Source organism: Tauraco erythrolophus, chromosome 2 (genome assembly GCF_009769465.1).
Source record: "Tauraco erythrolophus isolate bTauEry1 chromosome 2, bTauEry1.pri, whole genome shotgun sequence".
Taxonomy (NCBI): Eukaryota; Metazoa; Chordata; class Aves; order Musophagiformes; family Musophagidae; genus Tauraco; species Tauraco erythrolophus.
In genome coordinates this window covers 119,269,333-119,295,483 of record NC_141466.1, presented here as the reverse complement: position 1 = coordinate 119,295,483, position 26,151 = coordinate 119,269,333, and the positions used below count along the sequence as shown (strand labels likewise).

At 41.9% G+C, this 26,151-nt stretch overlaps 1 protein-coding gene across 2 annotated transcripts in view; it reads right to left on the bottom strand.

The window, feature by feature from the left end:
• The window catches only part of TTBK1 (tau tubulin kinase 1), a 111,342-nt gene that overhangs the window by 45,113 nt on the left and 40,078 nt on the right, over positions 1-26,151 (bottom strand). For both annotated transcript variants that reach the window (XM_086631791.1, XM_086631790.1), the window contains exons 7-9: positions 8,970-9,035; positions 7,255-7,347; positions 6,403-6,528 (exon numbers count right to left, since the gene is read on the bottom strand). In XM_086631791.1, coding sequence (XP_086487917.1) covers positions 6,403-6,528; positions 7,255-7,347; positions 8,970-9,035 — 285 coding nt within the window. The remainder of the gene's footprint in view (positions 1-6,402; positions 6,529-7,254; positions 7,348-8,969; positions 9,036-26,151) is intronic.

Genomic DNA, 26,151 nt, shown 5'->3' with positions numbered 1-26,151 from the left:
AAAGATGTTAATGTCCATGAGGACATAAAGCTTAATTGCACATTTTGTAGTAGCATACCGTGTTTTGGGCTGATGCCTCATAGAATGAGAGAGAAAGCAGCCAGTTGTGCAGAAATTACCCACTAAACTGCCACAATACATCTTGTCAAATACCTTCTCCTGGCCAAGGTTCAGGAAATGAATCACAGTCAATCCTGAAATATCAGGTGAAAAAGGTCCCAAATTGTCCAATTTGGGATTGTCCAATGCTCCAGCCTTGAATTCTTCGAGGCTCATCTAGGAAGATGGAGTCTTTCAGCACAAACTTCAGGCATGGTAAGTTGCTCTTGCCCAAGTTTCTAATCTGCACTGTAATCCGCACCACAGTATTAAAGAATAAATATTAGGCACACCTCTTAAGTGGCAGGGGTTCCTTTTTGACACGGGAATGCTCCTGACATGTTTGTAAGCCCTGGAGGGATGCCTGGGTAGAAAACACTAAGCCTATGATTGAAGACTTCCAATAATTTGGCCAGCATGACAGAGCTGAAACTGGTACTGGCTGTCCACACGGAGTCTTTCCCAAATCCTCTGACAATATCTGATATTGACTGGATCTAAAAGGAAGAGGTCCACGTACAAAGCTTGTACCTTCCCACAGTTGCTCTGGATGTGTATAAGACAGCCATTCTCTTACACAATCACAGGTGATGTGATTGCTTTTTCTTAGGTGAACTGCAATTTGCAATCCACCAGCTGAGGGAATCCGATGGGCCTCCAGGCAAAGGCACCTCACCTTCTATAATCTTCCAGGACCAAAGGTCACAATTGTCCTTCTGATACTCAATGCAAAAAGATGGATCTTTGGGGAGAGAAGCCAGCCACCTCCCCAACCATACCTGAAACTATCCCTCTACCAGTTGGACTCAGCATACAACTGTAGCAGAAAAGATTTTCATGCATCTTTCTCACATCCTATCTTCACCATGCCTGGGAAAAGTCATGTTGTCTTGCTGTCAAATGAGTCAGAAAACCCAAAAATGTTGCTCTAATGCCTACATCCTTCTGCTGTGAAAGTGCTAAAAGTTTGATCCTAACCACAACCCTATACTGACTATGATCCGTTAAAGGGACGGGACTGATGTCTGAGGCCATGAGCCCAAGTAGTGTAAAAACACAAAAGTAAGTAAGATTCATCATGTGACAGTTCGACTCTGTTTTATTCTACCATCATTTTCTTCACCTATGCCTAGGCAAACCTTGTCTCATCTATCCGTAAGAGAGCAGTGGTTTCCAGTCACACTTAAGTCTTCAGTTACAACCTGGTATATCTCTCTTCTGACATGATATCAGGGGCCCAGAACTGTGCATGAAGTGTGCGTAGGAGGATCTGAAATGGCAAGGGAAGGCAGATGACTACTGACAAACACTTTTTGATGGCTTGGCCTCAGGGCATAGATTTCAACTATTAAGAACTACACACTTCCCATGGATGTAGAGCCACAGTCTGTGACCAAGTATGATCTTGACAACCTTCACTGCCATGGGGACTTGGTCCAGGAAGAACAGGCTCACCATCCCATCAGCTTCTGGGTCCAGCTAAGATCACTGGCTAAGTAAGAGTGAACCGGCTGCAGACAGATGATGGAGTAATCCCCTTTTCCCCCCAAGACTACTTGGATGCTACAGAGTGTCAGCTGTAGTCCTGAGTGTTAGGCATGTTATTTTCATGCATTAAGGAGGATTATGACCTCCCCAGTGAGAGCTGGTAGGGGAAAAGACAGTAGTGGGATTACTTAATTGAGGCAAATGAGAGATAATCATGGTGGCTAACAAGTGTAAAAACCAAAAAAAACCCACAATCACACAGGGGCAAGAGTATGAGTAGGAGAACTGCAAAACTAGGAGACAGAAAGGAGAGAACTCACACAAAGACAGAAAATGTCATAAGCCAGGCTAGGAGGTGGAAGGGGGGGGGGCGGAGAGAGAGAATCACAGCTCCAAGTGGTAGCAGATGACTGGGGTTTTTTTTTGTTTGTTTGTTCAAGTTGTTTTGGGTATTTTCGGGGTTTTTTTTTAAACAATATAGAGAAGGAAGGATGGAGGTGGGGAGGGAAAGTCATACCGAGATGAAGTATCTGCATTACCTTTCACCCCTAAAACTTTTTTCCTGTGACAGTGACAAAATAAGTCTGAAGATGGCAGATGTAGTTGCCTTTTACTTCATGCAACAGCTAAGGTGTGCTGCACAATGGTGGTGAGGGCTATAGGTGTATTTCACCCCTCTCCCTTTCCCATTCTTCACACTAGCATATCTGCTTAGATGGACAATCCCAGATGCTGATGGTGGCAGAGCTGAAGAAAAAGATTGCAAACTTCAGGGCATGGATCACTTGGAGCAAGGACAGCAGCAGTGGCCAGTCCTCTATTGTCTGTCCCCATTTACAAAAGAGCAAGAAAGGAGAGGCTGACCCAGTATGGCTCTTCTTACATTCATATCCGGCCTCTTTCTAAAGCCAAAAACATCCTATGATATCCAGCATCCTGCAAAGCCAGAAGACTCACATCAGCAGAAATTAGAGGGATAATACATCAGAACTCAGACAGTGAGAGAGGAGGGAGCAGTCAGAAAGATCTTCTTATTGGACACTCACATGTAGTGTTTATGCACAATTCCCCACTTCAAAATGATGGAGGTGGGAGAGGAAGGATTTTAGCAAAATTTCATGCTACTGCAAAAGACACCAAAGCTTTACTTGTTACATGGTGACAGGAGCAATCAAAACAGCATTGCTACTGGATAAAACAGAATATTAAAGTCTTAGGAATAGAATAGAACATCGTAACTGCATTTTACCACTTCATGGGCTACATACATCTTGAACATGCAATGCTGGCAAGTCTCCACCTCACAAAGGTGAAATTGGACAAGCTTCAGAGGAGGACACAAACCAAAAGTGCGGAAAGGTTTCCTTCTAGGCAAAAAGCAAGTAAGTAGAGTAGGATCCTTCAATCTGGGCAAAAGAGTAACTGACGAGCAATACTATGGAGGTCTAAGATTCTGCGTGGCTGGGAAGCAGGAGAGGGGCTAGGGACCAGAGTTCACAGTTATGTCTGAGATGTAAGGGGCATTAAATAAGGTGGCAGGCGTCAAGTTTAGAGCAAACAGAAGAAAGCACTTCTTCTTACAGCAAGTACTGATGTTGTGGTGCCTCCCTGTTATACGAATTCAGAAGATGGAATGAGTTCACAAAAGACAAATTCATTGAGGGCTATGAGACATTTTTTGTTCAAGAGATTCTTAAGCCTCAAGGATCCTTGATCTTTGTGGTGGTGCAACCCTATCCCTCACTCCTGAGCCACTCGGTGTGACAACCCCCTTTTTCTGGGCCGCATGCACACCAACCTAGGACGAGTTGGGTGTGGATTGCGAAAGGCAGTGAACCAGAGCATTAAGGCACTCCCTTGAAGTATCAGGCTCCTGCTTCTCCCACCTGGGCCTCATCCTACCTAGGATGAGTTGGAGGCAGACTGCAAAAGGCAGTGGAGCAGAGCATTAAGGCAACCCCTTAATGTACAAGGCCTCTGCTTCCCCTATCACTTGTAGCTGGATTGCTGCCCAGAAACAGTGATGCCAGAAACTCCAAAATTAGCAAGTTCGGGGTCTGTGCAACTGGTGGAAAATACCAGAATATTTTGCCATCCGAGTTGGGCCAAAATGGAAAAGTTCCTGACAGAAGTCAATTATCTCAGACCCTAGAAATAGTAATTCCAAGTGAGACCCTTTGAGCTCTCCTGGATCGCAGCGGGCTGTGACCACCATCTCCCCTGAGCTGGGACACCTCTCAGGTACCAACTAGGTGGGATGTCTCCTGACAAAGGTGATGGAAGGCCGAGGCGAGTTGTCCTCCTTGAGTCTCAATTATCACCACTGAGGAATGTCGATGCATTGTATTTACTCTAAACTTGAGAGGGAAATTTTACCTATAGACCAGCCTCTTCCATCCACCTCTACCTATCTACGTGTTTGAACATACACATTTCACCCATGTGGGTGTCTATATTTCACTGGATCGAAATACTTCTATGTCTGCGTGCTTCGTTTTATACATATGTACGTATATATATATTGATTTAGGATAGCTTGTAGTAAGTCAGTGTGAATCTTGTCATTTTCAAATCTGTAATTAAGTCACTGTTTTAATTATAACATATCCTCCTGAATCATCTTGTTAATCTTTAAATTGGTTAATCAGCAAGTGCTGCTAAAATTTAACCTTTGATTCACCTCATACCATTAAGAAATCTTCAATTGCTGCTGCTAAATCATAACTGTGTTAAAATACTTCATCTGCAACAACCCTCAAGCTTTGAGAGTTTTCTGGGGAAATGTCACTGAATGCTCACTCTTTTATAATTTTCCCACAGCCAGCACTGTTGGAGACATGCTGCTAGGCAAGATAAACGTTTTCTCCAGCCCAGCGAAGCTGCCCCTTCATTGTAATTTCTCTCAAAGAGGAGAATTCAGAGGTCTACTAGAGCTCGGTAGCTACATGAAACACTAAATCTGTCCAGCTACAGGACAGCATTCCGAGTCATAATCCTCATCTGGTGATTAGCATACCTCTTAAATTGAAGTATATTAACTAGCTAAAAAGGGAAATGATGAACTGTAATTTCAAATTATATTCATAGACGTATTATTCTGTTTCCTTATTTCTAATCTTGTCATTCCAACTTTTAAATAAACCATGACTTTATAAATTAGTAGACATAATTCCCCAATTTCCTTAATTTCCCTGAGGGTCTGGTACTGGTGATAAATTCAAATGCCATCTGATATAATTTTTAATCTTTAAAAGCAATAAATCCAGATAAATCAATATAAAGACATCTCTGGAGCTGAGATGTTTGGAGAATTTGCTGTCTGGAATAGGCCTCCAAGTCAAGCAAGAAGAATCAGTGTTTGGTGGCAAGCTGCAGGTGCCAGACTTTTGTGGGGAGTTCCCTTTTGGAGGCTCCTTCCCAGAAGTGCGCCTGCAAGAAACTGAAGGCAAAGAGGCAATTCACAGCTTCAGACAAATCCTCTATTGTGAAAGAGCTGTTTGTGATTTGTACCGCACTGAAATTGTCTGGAGACATCTTCTGTTTCCATCTCCAGGCTGGCTTTTCAGTACTGTCAGGACACAATTATTTTAAACTGGCATAGAATATAGGAGGATTATGTTCAAAATGAGCTTTGGATATCTCTAATCCAACCATCTGCTCAAACCAGGGCTAACTGCAAAGTCAGATCAGGTTCCTCATCCAGTCGACTTTTGGAAATCCCCAAGCATAGAAATTCCACAGCTCCTCTAGGTACCTGTTTCGTACTTAAGCACCCTGATTCCAACTTCCCACCCCTGCCTAGAGTTACTCACTAGGGGTAAATTTCCCTTGCTGTCTCTGAGAAAAATTTGCCTCTGTTTTCCCCACAACTGTCCTTGAGGCAGTGGAAGACAGCAACTGGATCTCCTCTTTGACTTTTCTCCACGCTAAACAAATCCAGCTCCCTCAGCTTCTCCTCAGTCCACCTCCATTCCTCTATAGCCCTCCATCTTAGTGGCAAATGTTATTTTTCCACTGTATTATCTAGACAGTATTTGCAATATTTGCCTTTTTTTTTCCTTCTTTTTTAGAAAGTGGCGGTTCCTATGCTGCAACACGTACGTGGCTAAAAAAGAAAAGCACTGTTGGAGAGAGTTTTCTGGAACATACTCCTACCATTTTCCCCACTCATCTGATGCACTATCAACAGGAGCAGGCACTCATAGGAGACTGTACAGATCTGCAAATAAAATGTTGTTTTCATTGCTCTGGCTTTAATGTACAGAGAAAACCGCTGTGATAAAAAAGGAACACAAAATCAAGTTGCCTCAGTTATATTGTGTTAGTTGAGCTACTGTGACTGATCACATATATGCTGATAGCAAACAGTGAACGGGAGAAAAAAATATGGTAAGATTAATATTAAAGAAAGATATAAAAACAGCTAAGGCCCATATGAGTCTGCAAGAAAACAAAGGAGCTGATGTGCACTGTTGAGCTGTTGGCATAGGCTCTTTGCAGACTTTAGCAAGCTGTCCTAAAATTCTGTCACATTTGGAGTATCTCAAAACTTTTGTGTTTTAATGAAAACCAAAAGTACTCTGTTGCTTGGGAAGAGCTTTCTGGTCTGGAGTACAGGGTTATTTTGGATAGAGTGGTGGAAGGAGAAGAGAAAACTTTTGAGATGTTGAAGAACTGTACGGTCCAACCTCTTTCTCCCGGTCCTAGGAAAGGTATTCCTCAGCTAGATATGATCACATGCATGGAAATGTTAGAAAATCAAAATGCCAATCCAAAGAGCCATGCATCAGATTGGTAATAAAGGCAGGTTCCTACCTGATAGTCTGGCTTGGTGAAGTAGTCTAGGCTTGCAATATGATCCAGAAAAAGGTGGAACTCTGAAGGCATGTGTTTTAGCAGCATTCGGTGTTCATACTTTTCTTTTATCATGCCAACCTGCTCCTGGAAAAAAGAAAATATCTCAGAGCCAAGAATCTCTTCTATTGCTTCATATTCATACAGTCTTATAATTCTTGGAATACCATCTAGTTTTGTAATTCCCGGAACACAGCCTCTTCTTAGACCCAGCACTGTGTCTACACACTTCTCCTGTTTGGTGTCCCTAGCAAAGTGAGGTTAGTGACTGCAGGCAAAGGTCAAAGGGGAATCCTGAGTCGGAAACTCTTCAGAAGCTGTCCCTTTAGCAGAGCCTTCTGCACAGGTGGGCTGTTTCTTTCCAGGGATTTTATTCTTTACCACAAAGTATTTCCAAGACAACATGAACAGCTAGCTTTATTCTGTTTAACTTTCCATCCACAATTCCCATTTGGCTTGCTTGGCATGGCAAAGCGTTATCCTCCTGCCTTTCTAAAGGCACTGTTTATTTGCCAAAAGGACAGCTCAGTCTTTCCACTTTTGTTGTTTGCTTTACAAGAACAAAGTCAAAGTCGCTTGATCAAACATGATTAACAACATGCATAAGAAAATGTCTAGCTACTCCAAACAAGACCAGCTCCACACTGTGCATCAGAACACACAAAAGCAGGTTAGCATCTTGCAGAAAGATCTAATGAAAAGTAGGCTCTGGCTTTACTTCGGCAAAAAGCTGCACTGAGCTGCAGGAGGAATAATTAGTCATCATAATAAAAACGTAGACCCTATCTTAAGCACAGACACTAGGTTTCCTACCTTATCTTTGATCTTTCGCCATGGAAGCTGACCGACCGCAAACTCCACCAGCATGTAAAAGAGAGACCACAGATCATCATGTCTACCCATCTCCTGGAGAAAAGAGAGAAGACGACTGAGGAGCAAAGTTCCATGCTGCTCAGTAGTCCAAGTGTGCTCTCCAGATGAGCTACCTCGTTTTAAAAAGTAGGAAGAGAAATCATACTTCCTATTCAACGATTAAAGAAGCCAGATTAAAGATGCAAAATCAAGCATTTATTAAACTTGGCAACGTCAATACAGCCACCTGAATAACCTCATTTGTTTTCTTTTTTTTGTGAATGTATTAGGAAAGAGTTTTTTTATCTATACACAAAGCACAAGTTTTCCATAGGACTCTCCCTCACTGAGTATACGGGAATTGAATATCTATTAATGGGATGTGGAATAACCTAGATTAAGAAAAAAAAATTCTGTGTAGGTCTTTTATATTATTATTTTTAAGTTAACTATCATTCAAACTCTTTTCACAAGACAGCATTTACTCAAGGGCTTTTGCAAAACATTCATCATCAAGCACGACAACAATTTATAGACTCGTAACATTTTCACATACCACTCCTCCTGGCCTAGCAAATTGGAAACTGAAACACGGGGACTATAGCTGAAATCATCAAAGAACATGAAGTCATTTTTGGTGCTCAGCTTCCAATGTCTAGAACATGATTTCTCAGAATAGCATGTATTACACAGCAATTTTTATGTCTAAATACACCTCCAGCTGATGTCAGCTACAGCTGGCACTATTCACTCTTCCAAAACTTATACCTCAGGTTTCTCAGTGCCTCCCAGGAAACAGAATTAATTCATGATGGCATTCAACTGCCCTCTTCACACCACGCTTTTCACCTCCTGCTGACAGTAACTTTTTTCCCTAAAATAACTTGAAACTTCCTCATAAGTCACAGGTCATGCTACAGACTCATTCCAAATAAGGCCAGAAGCCTAGAGGGAATGCAGGAGGGCTGCTAGTTTCCATCTGGCAAGCACTTAGCAGCAGAACCAGAGGACTTGTTTCCCTGCCCATAGCAGGGGGGTTGAAACTAGATGATCTTTGAGGTCCCTTTCCAACCCTAACCATTCTATGATTCCGTGATTCTATGACTTATGGTTTACTGTCTACACAGAAACACTACTGAAATAGAACAAATGAGTGTTTTGAGAAGAATGTTGGATGAGACTTCTGGAAGCGTGTAGAATGAAACAGGTCAGATACTATGTAAATAATGGCTCTTTTCAGGGAAAAATAAACATAGGTTTCACTAGGTGGCTCTTCACCTGACGCCATGATGTTAATATTAAAAATTCCAGGTCAAGAATGGATTTGGGGACCTGGCACTTGGTAATTCACAGCCAAGTTCTGCTAGAAATTAGCAGCAAGCAGCCTGGCACTTAAACTTTTCCACTTTAGTGCGGTTTGTTTTTTTTTTTTCCCCTTTAGAAAGTGTCTGATAATGCAATAATTACAGTTATTAAGGCTGCCAACTAGAGAGGATCCAATAACTGAATCAGAATTTTGATTTTACAGCCTTGACCACCTAATGGAATTCATCTGATATACTAACTTCTGTAGGTAACAAACCAGAACTTACGCCTCTTACTCCTCTGCTCCTGAAAAGAAGTTTCTGAGGAGAAATAACGTTGCTGTTTACTCCTTATAACCCCAAAATACTTACTCGGTTTTTGTGTGCATTCACTGAAGCATAGCGGACCGTTCCTCGAAAACCAGCAACATTGCGAGGCTGAAGGAATACAACAGAAAATCTCAGAGACAGAGCAGATTACTAAATCCCCTGTGCAGCTAACTCCTTAGAACTTCTCATCTATACTGTTATTTCGTGTGTACCCAAGAGATACAAAGCTCTCACTGCCTTCATCTGCTCTAGCAGCCAGCTAAACAGACAGCATTCTTCAATTCCACATTTCTAGAAAAGCTTATTTTACAGAGAGGGCGAAGTGGTTACAGTGATAGGTTAGAATAGTAATAGTCTAGGCATAGAGCTAAGAACATTATTCAAGACCATATTTTCCTTTTTAAACTCCAGGTCAAGGGAAAAGCTAGTAAAGAAGCGCAAGTGCAAAACTGAGTCATGAAGAACATGAGCTAAGCAAAGCCTGAGGGCAGCCTGGTCAGAAAAAGAACTGGGATCCCTTACTCTGACTCAGGGCAGATGACCATATGCTGACATTGCTTATCAACATCCTCTGTAAGACTTAAATTATAAACCTCTCACTTCCAGTGTGCTTGCATTTTTCCAGATTCTTCCCAGTACATCCTGAACCATGTATCTTTATTTTCTCTTTCTCTGATTCTCTTGTTATTCGTGTTCTCAGGAAGTGAAGGCTTGATATAGTGGCCTTGCAAAGAAGGCAGTCCTCCTGTGACTGCTCCTCTGAGCTGGAGGCTTTCTCTACTCTGGGGGCTGAGCAACACTTCCAACTCTTTCCACTGCTGCCTCCACAAGAACATTAGACCATGTGAGTTCACTTACTGAAGGTGTCATTGTTCTGAAAAAACTGCATTTAAATAACTACATCCACCAAATTCTTTCAGCTTAGCTAGAAGCACTAGAGTTAACAGCATTGCTCTCAAAATTCATGTGGCAAAACCAGGTTCAGGCCCAGGTATGTTCCATCATAAGGCTAAGCTTGGGCAAAAAACTAAACATACTTATGATTAAGATCCTACTCTTGCAGAAATTTGAGTGCATTGATAACAACTCTAATTGGGTAACTCTTCCCAGTTAGGTCAGTTGATTCATGTTTGTTCTTTCAGCTGTGCCTACACTTTCAGAACCAAGCCTAAAACTCCGTACTTTTATTCTAGGGCACCCTTCTGTCAGTTTAAATACATATGACTCAGTTGTTTCCTTTTGGGTACAGGGAGGCTGCTCTGAGTTTCAATGCTCTCAGAAAGAATAAAACTTCAAATGTTTTTAAACAACCACACCATGCTACTAACACACACTTGAATGGTGTATGATGCAGCTCTTAAGTTATAGTGACTCCAAGCAAAAAGAGCTACAAGTCTATCTTACAGCTCCTTTACGTTAAGCAAATACTCCACAGGGAGAACCCGGATGCACATCTCATGCACCTAATGCAGCATTTAATCTTGCTGTACACCAGCTTGAGCTATAAGCTACTTATTTAGCAGCAGGTGATAGTCCAGATATTATACTCTCGATCATGGACTGCATTCCTCTCAGCACACATTTAGGATTCCCACTGACAAATGACTGCAAAATATTTTTCAGGATTCCAGTGAATTCACTGATGTGAGTTCCTGAAAATCAGAATACTGGCCACTAGAATACATCTATTGGAATCAGCCACCACCATAAATGTCCTCTACATATTCAAAAGCAAGAGGACATTCCTCTTGTCCATCATGAATGGAAGCTAGTGTGTTTGGATACTTTTCATGAGCTATAAAATAAGAGTGTATGATGAACAATTCTAGTGTGTAACCTGTAATGTTTTCAGAACAAATATTATTCAATGTTTGCAGTCCCTGGGAGTTTGTCTTTCGTGTTCTTTCCCTACTTGAACGTCTTCGGTTGTCAACTGTGTAGGTACTGAACCAAGTACCCCGTGAGCTGGTTTCAGTATGGTTGGCAATGTCTCTGAAAACCTTTTTAGATCAATACTTACTATTTCTGGCAGACAGGCTATTTTTGTAGGCTTTAATTAGATCTATTCTGAAACCAACTCTATGTGGTTTGCAAATGTATTCTTCTCCTCTTTCAGGAGCAAACCAAAAGTCCAGACATCTCTTAACTGTGTATCTGTCCCACAGCCAGCATGAAACAGTTCACCAAGCCAGTCCTGCAGCTTAACCCAAAGAGCTCTCTCTCCAGTCCTCTCACATGGTACCTCACCAAAGAGAGAGCACTGCAACTGAGCAAGACTCTGCCATTGTTTTGCTAGGACTTTACAGCTTTTAACAAAATAGGTAAATGCTAAATGTGTTAACAGCATCTTTTTCTCATAAAGGTTTCACCTCTTTTAACCACATTTGACTGCCCTGCCAGTCACAAGGCAATTAGTCGTGTCTTTTGACTGTGTCACTAATCGCTGCAATCAAATATTTCCATGGCTGTGGAGACACCTTGTTTTTCAGCCAAACAAACAGCTCCTGCCTGAGCACTTATTGTAGCACATGCTGTATACCCAACTGTTATTGACTTTTCTTCTGAATTCATCAATGTTAATTTTCCAGATGACTTCTTTACACACTTCCCTTCTTCCAGTTAATAAATTCCATCCCACCACTGCACTGCCCAGCAGTGGAAAAGAGCATGGATAAAGCATCCTTGCCGTCCAGACTGGTCCAAATTTGACACAGAACTGAAATCATAAGTTAGGAGCTTCAGAGTATAGAATCATATATAACCCAACTGAGGTGAATCCCAAAAATTATAAGAAGATAAGAAGCTAGCAAGCTGAAATACAACTTTAAACCATAAATTATTTACTTTTTAATTTTTCAACATCAGTATTACTATCAAAATCATTACTCAGTAAAGTACAGCTCTTCCTGCATTCAGATTGTGTCTAGCACAAAGCTAAAGTAATTTATTACACGGAGCTGTCAGGGAGATGACAGAGATATGAAGTATATTGCATTGTGTTAGAAGCTTGTTTTAAAATGGGTTTTGGCTTGGCAGAATGTGTTAGATCACTACGATAGAGCAAAAACACACTCTGTGTTCCTTTCAATATATTGGCAATGTACACTACCTCACAGACAAAGACAGAATTAGGTAACAAAATGCTGTGTGAAGTGGATGCATTGCTCCAAACCGTGCTCTTTTGCACTCATCAGCTTTTCATCATTCTCCAGTTCAAACACTCATGATCATTTGTATTGTAAGTGCCAACAGTGTCTCCCGTGTGATTCACATGAAGTCTGTCTTTCCTGTATATGCTCCCTTTATTTCAGGAGTCCATATATTTCCTCATGAATCTGAATCCCTGCGCCTTACACCACATTCACACATAGGTATTAAAATTGTTCCTCTTGCCTCACTGGTCCCTAGATTGATATTTTGAATGTCCTGGTTTCCAGCTTCCTTCCTAAAAAACTTGTACTTGGATGACAGCACTTTCCTCTTGCCATTTCTTATGCCTGTGGTACTCTCATGGAACATGACCGCCAGTTCCTCTCCAACTTTCTGGAAGCTTGTGCAAACACCTCATAAGAGCCATCACTTTTGCCCCTGGCAGGCCTGCTGTCACCTAGGATCATTAACCCACCTCTCCTGGAAACAGGAAAAGGATTTCCAGCAGTAAGAAAATGAAAAGAAAGTTAGCGCAAATTGAAGAGAAGGTGGTAAGGGGAGACAGGAAATGCCAGATGGATATATCTCCAGGAAATGGAGATATATCTTGGATTGAAATGACATGTTGGAAAAGTTATGGTAAGAAGGAAAAGTGAAAGGAAGCTTTAACTGAACTAAAAGAAAGTATCTTTGTAACTTCTAGGAATCTCCTGCTTCCATCAGTTAGGCTTATGGGGGAGACACAGGGATATGCATCTCCATTTCCTCTGCGGAGACAAATTCTGCACCTCTTACGTGCATTTTGACTCGCTAATTTAAATGGCAGCACTTTGTAGAATCATTTATGACAGCAGCATATTTTATCCCAATGGGGAGTCAGAAATTAATAGAGGAAGCTGGAGCCAAAAAATGTAAGATGAGAGAACTCTCATCCCCTTGCCTCTGAAACCACAGAAGTGACAAAATCACAGTCTCTGGCACCACCCAAATGCCTGCCAGCCCCTCAGGCAGAATCCCAAGTGTTCTAGGCCTCTGCATCACATTAAGGTACCTGTCACGATCCTGCTGAAAAACAAACATATCAAGAGGGAAAAAAGAAAACCAGGTGTAATTTGGACTTCCATATATAACAAAAGCACAAAACAAAATGAAAACCCAGAAGCATGGTGATGGCTCACTCACAACTCATAGCAGAGATGGTTACGAGCAGCGGATGGGAAGCCAACGCATCAAACACAGCCTCAAAAGAAGAGCCCAAAAGAACTGTAAAACAGAGAGAAACCCAAAGAAAAACATGATAAAAAACAATAAAATGGGAAAAAAATTAAACAGAAATGAATTAAAACACAATTCAATATTGCATCACTCCAGAAACCTGGGTCTCTTGTTTAGCTGTTGCCATCTCCCAGCATCCTTCACAGGGCTGTTGGCTCGTGCTGTATTCAGTTTCATTTAGACATGGAGTTGAGTGAGCCTGTGTGGCCTGTGAGTGCTCTGCAAAGCGGTGAGAGGGGTCCCTCTAGAGACTAACTTTCCCCTGCTCACATATCACACCTAATAATTAAAAACAAGGTTGAGGGCAGAGATGCATACGGCCTAGCCATAGGTCAGCTGTATGGTTCTACTGTGATTTTCCATTCTAAAATTATCTGATATCTACACCTCCCTTCCTCCCCCAATCAAACTGTTCTAATCAGCAGCAAGGGGATTTGCTCTTTTGCATCTCTTGCCCTTTTCACCCAAAGCAAGTTCTGATGTTCGCGCATAAGTTTCTAAAAACGAACAGAGATGTCCCCTTCCCCATCTGAATTGTCATGGATTCTCACCCAAGATATTTGGCTTTTTCTGCAACTACCACCTTGCTTTCTCACCAGCAATCTCTATACATTCACTGGCTTGCCAACTTTATAAGCCTCACAGCTGACAGCTTCAGGCATCTTCCACTTCCCTGATGATTGCTGCAGTGCTCCACCTAGAAACAGCAGGGTCTCTGCTGTCTGTGGTGGGATGCAGCATGGTGGTTTAAAGAGAACAGAATGAAAGTCAGAGCCGCTTTTAGGCCACGTGAGCGGCCACTGTATCTTAAGAAGGGAATTGCACAGTGTGGAAACATGAGGGCCACTGATCAGAGGCAAGGGCTAATATTATAATATATTATATAACCTTAAAACTCCATTCAGTAAACTGAGGAAAGACCTCGGCTGAGAGATACTTTTTCCAACAGAAATCAACTAACCAAAAGCAACCAACTCAAAGGAGTTTCTTACTTGAGTCTCAGTCTTCTTCTTCCCTAAAAACATCCAAGTTCTAACAATTCTGTAGATTTTGTATGAAATGGGCTAAAAATGAGCATTTTAAAATCAAACGCTTATTCCAGCTGTAATCTTATTATTCAATTATCATTTGATTTTTAACAAGAGAATTTGGGCGTCACAGCTGCACTTGTTTCTTACATGCGTGGTGCCACAGGGGGACAAGTAGCACAGAATATCCCCATGGAAATCACGGGGATCGCTAAATAAAATAGGTAAGTTTTTCATGCACTATAATGCAGAGCAGGGGAACCACCAAAAAGGAAATGTTTTAGAGAGCATTGTAGAGTGTTAGCCACATCTCATTTGGGATTTACAGCTCATAATACTTTCCTAGAGTCAGATGGAGAAGATGCTCCTTTTCTACCGAAAGGAAGAAGACAAAAGACATTTGTGACAATTGCTGAGATGCAGCAGAGTTAAGTTCAAATCTCTCCATCACTTTGACAGACATGAAAACCACATCTCCCTCCTTCCAGAGTACACCCTCACTCCTAAGCCAGAGGGCGCTTTGAGACGCAAGCCTAAGAACATCCATGTCAGAAAGGATCCCTTTTGCACAGAATAACTGAATATTTTTTACTGAGAGAGAGAGAGTGTATGACAGGCACTCTGTAACCTGGCAGCAAATGCACTTACCTGATGGAGGGGAGACTCAACAACTCAACATTCAATCGCCCAGGGAGTGAAGCCCCTGTTCCCTCAACACTGGACACAGTAATAGTTTTCTGTTCCTCTCTCTGTAGTCCAGTGGGAAAAATAATAAGAGCTTCAAGTGGAACAGCATTGACCAGAAAGAATGACACGTTCAAACATACCATTGTCCTCCCTGCAGCTTGGCAGTAAAGGCACTCAGAAATAGAAAATGTGATCTCAGTTCCCTGCAGGCATATATGGGATCTGAGCCTGAGTTGTCCTTCCTTTACCCTCACCTCTGTAGCACAAGATCTCTAACCAGAAAGCTACGACATCAAATAAAACCATCAACAACCTGATGTAGATGATATGAGGTCACCCTCAGTGAACCAGGGCATCCAGGGGAGGAAAGCAGAGAAACAGCTAGTTATAACAAGATACAAGAGTCCCTGCCTGCTAATAGATTTTCAAATCCATCAGCTATTCTGTTTTTCATACCATATTTGCAACTGCACCAGCTTTCTGTAGTTGTAATGTTTTAAACCACAATACAAACTCCCTTCTCAAGTCCAAATTTGCTACTCCAACAATGGAAGTAACAACGAGAACCTTTACATAATTTTCATGATGATCTGTTTTATAACTAACCCATTTCCACAGAAATGACATTTCTATAAGATACTAAATGTGCAACATTTTTAAAGACATAGGTCCATTTTTTTTCATTTTCTCTAACGAACCAATGTGATTGTGCCGTGCTTTCAGCCTTTTCTCTGCTTATCTTTTTACAATACGCAGTTCGAGACAAAAATTATATCCATTCCTAAGCTAATATAGTACTCTGAGTACTACAGCTCCACAAATCTCTTTATTCTACTGTAAAATGTTCATCTCCTACATAACATTACAGCTTTACACATATTTCAAGCACAAAGTAAGTATAAAAGCTACTGGTCTGCTATGTTTGAATATTTGGGATCTTAGGATGTATGAGTTATTTATATAATATATATTTTGTTATTTATAGCTCATTTTCTAGTGGGGAGAAAACTATTTAGTAGAAAAACATACCTTACTCTCCTCTTCTAATACCTTGTTCACTGCAGTAAAGTTTATTTTTAACACTATGCACAGACATTCGGAAAATAAATACCTTTTTCTCAATTAGCTGACACATTAATGCAGCCTTCATCACGCTCATCTAAACAGGCTACGCACTGTCCTGCCTACAACATCTTCTCTCTGCCCACTGACTCACCGAGCTGCCCTTACATACATATACTATCTTCAGCAAGGCACTGCAAACTACTGCAGTGCAGTCTGAGACACGAGGAGATCTAGATCTAATCAATGGGCTGCAGCTGACAAAGCTGAAAAAATGCTTGCTGAGCGTAACAGCCCAGTGTCAGATCCTGCAATGGGAAAGAGACTCCAGGAAAAACATAGCCTCTCCTCTATTTTCAAATAAATAACTAAGACCAAAGCTGCTAAACCCTTGACCACTTTCAAGATATATTTGTGTGGCCACAGTGAATATGTTTCTGAAGGCAAGGTGTCACAGAGAGGCAAGAACTATAATGTTTTCTGTACTGCACGTTAGTGACAAAACTAGCAGACCTGAACAAAGACCAGTAATCTTCAAGGAGTTACTGTCCAAAACCTGACCTACATTAGCACAGAAGACCTTCATGACTCAGAACACCTCCACTATACAAGCATATGTTTTTCATCATATTATCTGTATAACAACATTTATGTATATTTTCCCCTCCTAGTTCAAGTTTTCTTCTCAGCCTTAGTTCTCCATAACAAACACGTTCTGCTAGTCCACCTCTCTGCTATAAAAATTAATGCAAGGTGAAAATTTTGACTTGTGCACTGTCTATAGAAGATACTTCCACATTTATTTTTTTTAAAAAAAAACAAACAAGCAACATTTCAATTCTTTCCCGAGTTGCTTAGCTCTGTTGTCCTAAGATGTGCATCATCACTGACTGCTTATACTGCTACATGGCAAAGGCGGGTTGGACAATCAGGACATCACGGTGAATAGAACTGCTCGTCTGTCTAGAAGGTTGCATCTAGAGGAAATAATGGTTAAATCCCTAAAAAAGCTCTTTGCATCCTGTAATATTGAATTTGTTACAGAAGGTCTTGGGATTCACCCCAAAACGGACTTTTTCATGGAAGGGAGAGGGGGGGAGGGGGGAGGAATCACAAAGAGAAAACTAGACTTGATTCTCAAAGAGTACCCTCTGCATCTGAATGCACTGATTAACTAGAGCTGAACTAACGGATACCCTCCATAAGCCATCTCTTCTTAAGCAGATCTCCAAGCCTTCCATGACTGAGAAACACATGGCTTGAACCACTGCCCACTTCAAACCCTCATGGATGGGAACCCTCGCGCTGATAACAAAGTATATAACACATCAGCATAACCATATAAAAAACTTCCTTGCCACTAAAAAAAAAAAAATCTTCCTTCTTCCTTGCCACTAAAGATATACAACAGCATAAATCCTGGCAGGATATCATGAAGAAAAAGGGATTGTGGGGTGTGGGAGGGTGCAGAACAGAAGCTTGAAAAACAAGGACAGTGGCCTTGCATGAGGTGATGGGATAGCTTTAGGTATTAAGAGAAGGAAAAATTGCTTCCTATATATCAGTAGTCTGGACAAAAGTCAGATTGGTCCAAGACAACACTGCCCCCAAGCTAGTTATATTTCCCAATTTTCTTCTCCATCGAGGCAAAAATGGGGTGCAAATGTTCTACAGGAAGACCATTGATGTGGAAGACAACATCAGTTCTTTCTTTTACCTCCATTTTTAAAATGTTTCTAAACAGATTTTATATTTTAACGATTTCCCTGCTGCTGGGCTAGTTTGCCCACATGGAAGCACAAAGTGAAGCCACTGCAAAAATCTCAGAGGAGAGGAGTTAAAAAGTAAAGCACTCTAAAGCAAGATCTTTTAATAGTGGATGGCAGAGATGCCCCATACCCACAACTGCTAGCATCACACTGATCACAAAACACAAAGAGAAAGGCTCTTTGCAAGAACAAGGCCAATAGCTAAGCAGTCCACCTCAGATCAGCCCAAAATTTTCTCTCAGGTATGCTATGAGAACTCCAAAAAGCCACTCTGATCTTGTCAAGGCTCACAGCAGTGATCTCTGATTTGTCCCGTATTCCTTTCCCAACAACTTCTAGTGTTTGAGTGCCTTCTTGAAAGCTGTTGAGTACCAAACCCATGTCTTCTAGAAGCTGTTCCATAACATCAAGGTCTCACTTATCAAGATACCTGTCAGCTCAGAGGCCGCTGTGGTATATGTGGAATCAGAACTGTTCTCCTCCTCCCAAACACACACCATGAGCATCACCTTTTACCTACACAGAATTTCGCCTGCCAGTTTATAGCCCTCCCCTGCTGCCCCTTACCTTTACCACAGCACAATCTGTCCCATCACTGCCATTTAGACCAGTCTGACCTGCATACATGTGCAGTATTACTCTTACCAATGCATGCTGACTACCTGTTCCAGCAAGTGATGCCTCATGAATAAATGCATCCCTTTATCAGTTTAAATTTACCACCTGTTTCACTGAATACCTTGTTCCTATGTAGCCAAAGAGAATAGAAGCTCTTCTCAAAACTTTATAGTATTTTACAGACTTTTCTAAAATTCCTTTTATTCATCTTCTTGCTCAGGCTATAATATTTTCAATCCCTCTTCACATGAGTTTGTCATTACTGTCTTCTGAACACTGTTTAGATCCGCAACACCTTCTTTGAAACTGGATGGGTGGTATCCTATGCACCAACTTATCTCATCTAGATTTGTATAAAGGCACTAAAAAAGGTTTTGTAGCTTTCATAATCCTATTCCATATGGACCATAACAACTGCATCACTGACTCAATGCATCTTACCCGGTAAGCTGCCTCCAGTCCTAAAGAAGATGCTTCTGGATATCCTACAGGTACAATACATGTAGTTGGGCAGATGCAGACCCCCTGCATTCCGTTTAATCTGGCATGTGCAATACTAATTTTGTAAAGGTATAATGTTGGTTCGAACCCCACGCACCAGAACGAATACTTGAAACTGTCCTAAAGAACAAAATCAGCAGAAATGTGGCTAGCTGGGATATAATTAGGAAAAACCTACACCATCGGTATCACCAGCAGCGTTCTCTGCAGCATTTGTGCATATAGACAAGGGCAAGCTAGTCCATATCGCATATCTGAATTTTCAAAAATATCAGCCCCCAAGAAAGTCCACACTTCAAGAAATTACACTGCAAAAGACAACGTTTCTCTCTCATTTGAGTGGTGGCAATTATAGTTGTCCTTTAAAGAGGCAACAAACTCTTAAAGACCTGCACACAAAAAGAACTTTATGATACAACCTGGTCAAAGTGTGTTTTCAGTTTTGCCCTCTCCTGTTACATATAGAAAGTTTCGAGATCAGCCAAAGTCAGAACCTGATCTCCTACAGATCAAAGTTTAACTGTGAGATTCTTGATGTTGACAAAAACTTTGGCATGAAAAGCATGAAAATTTTGATATTTTTTTTCCCTCTATTTATGGTATTTATAAGCAGCACAATAAACACACAACTAACAGAGCTGTAGCAGCTGTGACAGTAGGTAGCAAAACAAGGGTGTGAAAGGGCCCAGAAACTTTGCTTAGGATGGCGTGGGTCTGACTGAGGCTGTAACGATGGTGGTGATGGGCCTCAGGGCCTGGTCCCCAGCATGGGCTGATGCAGCTATCTTTAGCATTGAACCACACCTCAACCCAGAAAAAGCCCCAGAGGAAGGATGTGGCCATACACATTGGGCTGCCTCATTCTAAGAGAAGTACCCTGGTTGAGGTGCAGTGTTGCCAGGTGAAGGAGCTGTGGCAAGGTGGTAAAGGAGGTGAGCAGACTGTGTAGCATCAGGGAGAGCGAACAAGAGATCAACAGAATCTGAGAGTGAAGATCACAAACTCTGCAATGCGAGGAAAAGGGACAGCTAGCAGCTATGCTCCAAGGAGCAACAGATGGGGACTCGCCAGAGGAGGGAAGCTAGCAGCAGAAGGGAGGCTCCGTCTCCACGTGCAAATCTACAGTTGCAGAATAGTTTTAGTAACCTGTGAACTGGTGAGGAGGAACAAGACCTGTGAGGGGAGCCAGCTGAGCCTGAATCGAACGTCCATACCAAGAAGCAAAGGTGAGTGATGGTCACTGAAGACTCCTTCCTACAGGAAATGGAAGTCTCATCTACTGGCCTGACTTGATGTCTCAAAAGCTTTGTAGCTTGTTGGGAGCCTGGATAAGGGATGATAAGGACAGATTACCAAGGTTTGTGTGGCTCTCTATTAACCTTTGATGCTTATGCATGGGAGCACCAAAACCACCTGTTTTTCAAGGGGCGACCTTGAGTATACTAAGAGTGACTACAGATATAGGGGCATAGGGGCCCGCGTGCTATCCTCCCAAATCCTGCCAATGAGTGGGAAAGACTTAGCTAGAACTGGATGCATTCTGCAAGTGAACACCTAGTTATCAAAGACAGGGCTTTGGCTTCTGTGACCATGGGGTCCTCTTTGAGGAAAGAGGACTGCTGATGAAAGGAGGGACCCAGCTGACAGAGTGGTAAGAGCATCTTTGTGAAGCCTTCGCATCTAGCAAATGTCCAAGTGGAGACCAGTGATGAGTGGTGTTCCTCAGGGGTTGGTATTGAGGCCGGTGCTGTTCAGTATCTTTGTCAGTGACATGGACAGTGGGATTAAGTGCATTCTCAGCAAGTCTGCTGATGACACAAAGCTGTGTGGTGCAGTCAAGATGATGGAGGGAAGGGATGTCATCCAGAGGGACCTTGACAGGCTGAAGAGGTGGGCCTGTGAGAACCTCATGAAGTTCAACAAGGCCAAGTGCAAGGTTCTGCACATGGGTCGGGGCAATCCCAAGCACAAGTACAGGCTGGGCCGAGAATGGATTGAGAGCAGCCCTGAGGAGAAGAACGTGGAGGTGTTAATTGATGTAAAGCTCAACATGAGCTGGTAATGTGCGCCTGCAGCTCAAAAAGCCAACTGTATCCTGGGCTACATCAAAATAAGTGCAGCCAGCAGGTCAAGGGAGGTCATTCTGCCCCTCTAGTGAAGAAATTCTTCCCTCTGAGGGTGGTGAGGCACTGGAACAGGTTGCCCAGAGAAGTTGTGAATGCCCCATCCCTGAAGGTGTTCAAGGCCAGGCTGGATGAGGCTTTGAGCAACCTTATCTAGTGGAAGGTGTCCCTGCCTATGGCAGGGGGGTGGAACTAGATGATCTTTAAGGTCTCTTCCAACCCAAACCATTCTATGATTCTATGATCTAGGCTTGCCAACCTAGTGAGGAAGGCTTAAGGTAGGTGCAATGAGAGAGGATTACCATAACCTGAAGAGAAATGGAAGAACAGAGGCTGTGAGGAAGTGTCCACAGAGAGGATGACAGAAGCTCTCATGCCTTCCCTGGGAAAACAGCACGAATGGTGGCCCACCTCAAGTGCCTGTCCACAAACACCTACACATGTGAAACAAACAGGAGTTGTTAGTGGTCCATATGCCGTTGCAAAACTATGATCTCATTGGGATTAAAGAGACTTGGTGGGACAGCGTGCATGGCTTGAGTGCTGCAACGAATGGTGAGAAGAACTGGGAAGGCAAGGAGGTGCATTTGCACAGGAATGGCTTGAATGTATGAAGCTCTCCCTGGAGCAGGTGATGAGACAGTCACTACTGACAGGTAAGTGATGAGCACCTACTAACACAGGTAATGTAATGGTAAGCATCTTCTACTGACTGCTTCATCAAGAAGAAAAAGCAGATGAAGCCTTCTTTAGGCAATTGAAGGAAGCCTTGCAATTGCAAGCCCTGGTATGGAGGAGAACCAGAAAAAAGAACAAGAAATGAAGGTTCAGAGTCACTAAGAAAGGACGACACTGAACAGGAGCACAGTTTCTTCACTCGAGCATTAGATTATTCATCCAAAGTCCGGAAGCCTCAGGTTCCATAACCTCGTCTCCTACAGGAGTTCCTGCATTCTCACCTGACAGCAGAGTACCACAAGCATCACGTATTTAAGCCATAGGCAGAATGGAAGGAGGTGTATTTTGATCTGTTGTCAATGAAGCTTTAAACCTTTACACAAAAATAAGACATATTCCCTAGAAATGGGATCTCAGGAGGCTCACAGCCCTGGAGATGGCGCTGTGTACTGTGACTAAGTAATTTTTCCACTCTCTGTTTCAGTGAATATATAAGTATTGAGCACCAAAAGATGTTACTAAGGGTAATGGACCAAGAATACTTTGTGAATCTTCACTGACAGTGCTTCCTTGAGAAATGGGATATCTTGGGTCAAACATACCCAGCTGAATACAGATCACAGATCTTTGCCACCTCTCTAACAGGAGAGGAGGGTGCAGGGAGGAACAGTAAAAAAATCAGCATCTCCTCTGGCAGTTTTGTCAAGCTATCTGTCTTTTCCTTCATTTCCCTGTCCTCACAAGTGTTTGAAAACAAAACCCTCGGGAAAGATTAAATTTTTTTGCACTAACAGTCTGTCCTGTTTATCATAATAGCCAGAGTCCTTCCTGCTAGCCAGGATGTTGACTCTGATCCAAATGCCAGAAACACTGATGGTTGCCAAAGTAACAGCCTTCAGCCAGGCTCTAAGCAGTTCTCAACACACAATGGACACCAAACGGCCACGTGACTGATGCACATCTGCTCTACCTGTCCAAAGGAGTAACTATCAAAGATTGACTTCTACAACCCTCAGAGAAAAAAATCAAGTAATGGGACTGTTGAGAACAGCTGAGCTAACAGAGGGAAAAACTGTTGCTGATGCTTCCTTACGCACCTTCTGGCTCCAGCCATCTTCTGTCTTTATCATGCAATGTGAGTTCCTACAGATTGTTATCCAGGAGATTTTGCAACATCTGGCAAGAAGCAAGTGGTAGAGGGATGAGACCATTCCCATGAAAGCAAAGCTGTGCAACAACAGCTTTTCTCCAAAGAGTAACATTTGTGCTAATATTGATATACCACATAAGGCAGATCAGTTTTGTTTTCCTTGAAGCACAGACTAAGTTCAGATTCAGAATAAATTTGGATTTAGTTGAGCCATGTAGCCCATGACTTTAAAAATGCCGAGCAATTGAGTCGAACTGTCAAGTAGCTATCTTCTGTAAAAACATACAAACCTAATACATCGTACTCATCAGAAGCTTAGCAGAGTAACAGCTCCCTAGGTAAAAGCTACTGTGGTAGCCCTTGAAAGAGGGTCTGGAAAGCCAGAAGTGTAACAGCTGAGGATGGAGGAACTAATGCTCAATGAAGACCACGGAGAGTAGAAATTATCTCACCTCAAAGCTTTAATCCATCTCTAGAAAATCAGAATGAGACCTTTTCAGTGACAGTCTATGCTATCTGCCTACTAAGGAGCTACTTGCCTTTCACATAAAAAAAAAATTATACTGTTTAGCACCAGTGAATTGCACATAAAAAAATAAATACATAAATCAGTGCCAACACAGCTTTCTAGAGGATTTTGCTCCACAAAATCACTGTCTTTTCCCTTTTTCAAAATCAAAGATGTTTTCAAAACAGAAAAGTGACCAAAAATAAGAAGGCAAAAGGTAACTTAAAAAAACACAAAACAAAATAAAACCACAGCATCCTTAAGGCCAGGCCCATTATCTCTGCTACTAGCAAGTCAGAGTCTTTCTGAAAAGCTGACAAGCAAGATTAAGGTTATGAATTTCAGAGGATGTGAAAACAGCAAATACTTTTTATGGTATTATTCATAAAGTATGACAATGCTTCTGAAACTGTAGGAAACTGCACAGAATCTACTTCCACAGAAAAAGTCCGTTAATAAATGAATACCACTAAAAGCAAAATTCAGACATGCATCCAGAAAAAGAGAAAGTGAGCTCCTTCCCCTACTTATCTAGTGTATTGTACCTCAGAACCACATCACAAAAAAACTAGGCTCAGGATGATCATGTTATAAACCTGGGAATTATGTTCTTCATGGATAAAGGAACTTAATGAAGAAAGAGGAGTCTACCTTACTGTCTAGAAATAATATCTTTGGTGAAATAAAAGATAAAATTCTTAATTGAAAAAAAAGAAAGAAAAAAAAATCTCATTTCACTTGTCTTCATATCGCCCTTCACCCCATCTCCTTCCTAATCCTCAGTGCATTATTTGGGCAGCAATCATATCATGCTTCTCCAGGCAAATGTCTCAGTCCAGTCAGTGGAACTCAACAGTGGTAACAGGCAGCAGGGACACAAAAGGATTGAATACTTCAGTGACTATAACATAATGTTAAAAGGGATTGAAGTAAATATTTATGTATTTTTTGTTGTATCATTTTTGCCAAAAAGCCTCACCACCGGAAGTGTGGCATGGGAGAACAGATACATTAGATATATGAGACTTTATCCTGTATGATCCTCCCACAAACTGAGACTTTTTCCCACTGCTTCAGCAGAGCATACTCCATTCCTCTGAGGATCCCTGTGTCTTTTTTTAGGAAAAGATTATGTGCCATTAGTCCTTCTGTGAGACCCATCTGTGGCAAGCAAGCAACCAACCACCAGAATGACCGGAATTAAGACTGACCTTCTCAGAGTCTTGCATCCTAACAAAGCCCCACCTCACCCATACCAACCCAAGTAGGACATAGCTTGCGGGACACAGCTGAAGAATCTTCTGCTCTGAAAAATGTCAAGGCTGGATGTAGTGCTGTTTCCAAAAACGGGCCTGGGAAAATTCTCTAAGGATGTAGTAAAATAAAAGCAAAGTAATTTTAAATTAGTGGGAGAAAAGAAGAAAAAAAGAGGATCCAAAAGAAGAGACATCTGGAAAAATTAGTTGATTTAACTGTAAAGAAAGAACAGTATTCAAACAATGGGACTTGAAATACAGACCTAACACATAGTTGCTTCACTGAAACAATGAAGAAATTTTGCAGAAAACCAAATGTCAGTTTCAATCCATAATGGGCTTGAATTCTAACTGCAGAAAGAGGAAAAGAGTGGGGCTGCCTTTTGAAAAGGGCAGTATGGAGCCAGGTTATCCTCAAACTAAACAGCATTGACAAGAAAGACCAGTAGTGCATAGTGTGTGTCTTTAAGAATAAGATGCAGATGCTACCTTTGAAGTGGCTCCCATCTACAGCTAAAAAGAAAAGGCTTGCAATGTCCAACTGAAGAGACTTACAAAGAAAGAAGAAAAAATAGAATAAAAATCCTCCAACTGTGTCCATCTGCTAAAGACACAAAATCTGCTCACTGATCTTGGCTTTCTCCCCACTCCCCAACCATATCCTGCACTACAGGGTCTCCGAATTTAGCTCTCAAATTGTCAACATTTTCCAGAACAACAATTATTTTGCAGATGGGAAATACGTGCAGACCAAAAGGTATAAGACTAGGATGATAAACAGAGAGATTGTCTGAGCCCTCCCTGCTTGCGCTGTATTCCAAAATAAGTCTAGGAATGCTCTGACTGATACCTAGAGGATCTGAAGCTTAATGCATCCTTATGAGTGATCTCAGCTAACACAGGGCTGGTAAAAGGACTGAAGATAACACAAATGTCACGTGGCACAAGTTATGACCCCTGCCCTTCCCTCCCCTCCAAGGAGGCACGGTGAAATACTCCCGCTAAGAAATATAGACAGGGGGCAATATACACAAAACCAAAGCCAGGAAAGGGTGAGAATAGCATTTACAGGTTGCAGTTCACAGTAAGCTCAACCTCAGAGATCAGGTCAGCCTCTAACTTCCAGCATTTTTTTAATAAAATGGTTTAAGAATGTACTGACCCGGTTCCCCAGATCACAGAGAACTGAACTAGATAAGTCCTCTGAGACTACAGAAGTTACATGGCCAGCATTGGGCTCACCCTCTTTGCTTGGCCATAATGTACTCAGTAAGTATTCCAAGCCTATGGAAAATATGATTATCCTAAAGGAAAAAAAAAAAGAAAAAAAAAAAAGTCACACACCTTGTAAGACAAAAGCAAGCATCCCTTCTTAGATTCCCAACTCAGTTGAAGTCACCTGCTGCTTCTCACCTTGCA